The sequence below is a fragment of the Wasmannia auropunctata genome, unplaced genomic scaffold (genome assembly GCF_000956235.1).
Source record: "Wasmannia auropunctata unplaced genomic scaffold, wasmannia.A_1.0 LD336061.1, whole genome shotgun sequence".
Lineage (NCBI taxonomy): Eukaryota > Metazoa > Arthropoda > Insecta > Hymenoptera > Formicidae > Wasmannia > Wasmannia auropunctata.
In genome coordinates this window covers 1,560,866-1,563,398 of record NW_012026829.1, presented here as the reverse complement: position 1 = coordinate 1,563,398, position 2,533 = coordinate 1,560,866, and the positions used below count along the sequence as shown (strand labels likewise).

The window sequence follows — 2,533 nt, the reverse complement described above, 5'->3', positions numbered from 1 at the left end:
AGTGGCGTTTTACAGATGTAATGTAGCAGACAGGGAAGAAGTTTTCAAGGTAGCGGAAAAAGTAAAAAAAGAAGTGGGTGACGTTACTGTCTTGGTCAATAACGCCGGTATAGCAACGGCTAAATCACTTTTAAATCAAAGTCTCGATGAAATTACACGAGTCATAAACGTCAACGTGATAGCGCATTACTGGGCAAGTATAATATATAATTTACAGAGAAAACAGATCCGAGAGTTCTTTTTCGCTTTGAATATATTGTAACATAAATTAAAATAATATACAAGTTTTTATAAATGTTCTTACGCACGTTAAGAGAAAAAAATGCCTCTTTAAAAAAAATTAAATTTTTTAAATGTATATTCTTAAAATGATGTGTTAAAATTGAAAAGACATTTATGTTCGTTTTCTTGTAAGACACATGTTGAAATTTCATAGACAGAACCTCGATACAGAATCTAACCGTTAACGCAACTATTATAATACCATTTTTGGAAATAAATATAACTGTTTTACTTGTCGCTTGTAATTTAAATGTACTGTGCAATTTGGACGAGTATATGTATTATAACTAAACTTTTGTAAATTGGTGTTTACAAAGTGAATATTATTTTCAGACATTGCGAGCATTTTTGCCAAGTATGATAGAAAAAAATCACGGTCACGTCGTGGCAATTTCATCAATAGTGGCAAGTTATGGATTTGGTCCTTATGGAACGACGTATTGCCCTTCAAAAAGCGCAGTCAGAAGTAATTCATTTCATATTCGACGATTTTATACAAATGAAGATGAATACATTAATATATGTATACATTGCACATATGTGTATACATACATGCACATACAAATTAAAAATATATATATTTAATGTAAAAAATATATATATACATTTACTATACGTAACTATATGAAATAATATGCTAATAGTAAAATATGTACGTATGATAACGTATGATACGTATTATAAAGTACACTTTTCTTACATATTTTGATGTATATATTGTAGCAATGATGGAAGCTGTATCTGAAGAATTACGTGCATTAAGTAATGGAAAATCATCTGTTAAATTCACTACTATTTATCCGGCCCTAGTGCTCACCGGAATAGTAAAGAAGCCAAAGTTTAGGTAAAAGTTAGTCGGGAGAGTTTGTAACCAATGTTTTGCAAAAAATCACACGCTCAGTTCATTTCTTTTATTGCCATATTTAACAAAATCAGATTTTTATTTTAATAGTATTATCTTATTTTATTGTAAACGATCTTTTTATACAATATAACGTTATTAATTAATTAATAAGATATTTAGGTCATTTGTTAGTAGGATAATTCAATTTACCGTACCATGTCCACTTATCTCTTATACATTTTGTATCTTAATATTAAATCCTTTATTTGTTCTTTTATATTATGTTTATATGACTGTCAATAATTTATATTAAACATGTTACCGCTGATGAAAACTAAGTAAAGTTGAAACATATACCGCTAAATCTTATATTTTGCATTATTTTTGTCAGTTATGGATAATTAAATGCTAACTTCCTTGTTTTTAAGTGCTCGTTAGTTTGGCCTCTTTTTAATTCTGTTTGTAATAGATTTTTTTTGTATAATGAAAAAATTATTTAATTAATAAAAATATTTATAGCAGTTATTAAAGTAATTATTATAGACAAGATACAATTTATGTTTACCAAAATAGATTTCCATGGTTAATGGGAGGACTTTTACCGCAAAAAGTGGCTTCAACAATAATTGATGTGCAAAGACAGAATTATGAAAATAAAAGCATACCTTTATTTTGGCTGCCTCTTATTAACGTATTAAGGTATGTAATCATCCCAATAAAACTTTAATTATAATACACATATAATGTATTTTAAAATATATGACATTAAGCCGCAGAACAATTCTGTAAAGACTGTAAATATATTACTAATACTAAACACTGTTGTACTATGATTAGTATTTTGATAAAAATATCATTATTAGTTTAGATATTTATTATTTTTATGTCTAATAAACTTTTACATATAAATTTTTTTCAAAACTGTGGATTTAAAAATAATATTCACTTAGATTTTTACTATTTTTGTATCATAAAAATGTAATTTTCATTTCAGAATTTTACCCGATAAAGCGATCAAATGCATAATAGACTTCCTCGATTTCCGTGTTGATCCAGATGATTAAAAAATAACAAGACATGTAATTTGAAATATAATTTTATAACACAATTTATTATTATATCAAAAATATAATTCCGTTCTTATTTTTATTGCTGTTATAATCAACAAGTATTGATTTGATTTTATTAGATAATATTTTGATGTTCAATCCGTCTGACTTCAAGTAATCCTAATTTGATATAAAGCTTATATTACTTTCTTGAGTACAAATTCTTTTAAATGAATACTTGTTATGAGTAAAAAAATTTACTGCATATGTTACGAGATAATGCTTTCTCAATTTTTTTTATGTTCGAATAAATTAATGATATATAAGGAATCCGCGACGGTATTTGAACGCATCAAAC

At 26.4% G+C, this 2,533-nt stretch overlaps 1 protein-coding gene across 1 annotated transcript; it reads left to right on the top strand.

Annotated features, from left to right (window-relative positions):
- Positions 1 to 16: 16 nt before the first annotated feature.
- Positions 17 to 2,259, top strand: LOC105450472 (17-beta-hydroxysteroid dehydrogenase 13-like; the record flags this gene model as incomplete). The annotated part of the gene is made up of 5 exons (XM_011690325.1): positions 17 to 193; positions 616 to 748; positions 1,006 to 1,126; positions 1,700 to 1,825; positions 2,121 to 2,259. Coding segments are annotated over 5 exons (627 nt in total), but the record flags the coding sequence as incomplete, so codon positions are not given.
- Positions 2,260 to 2,533: the final 274 nt, after the last annotated feature.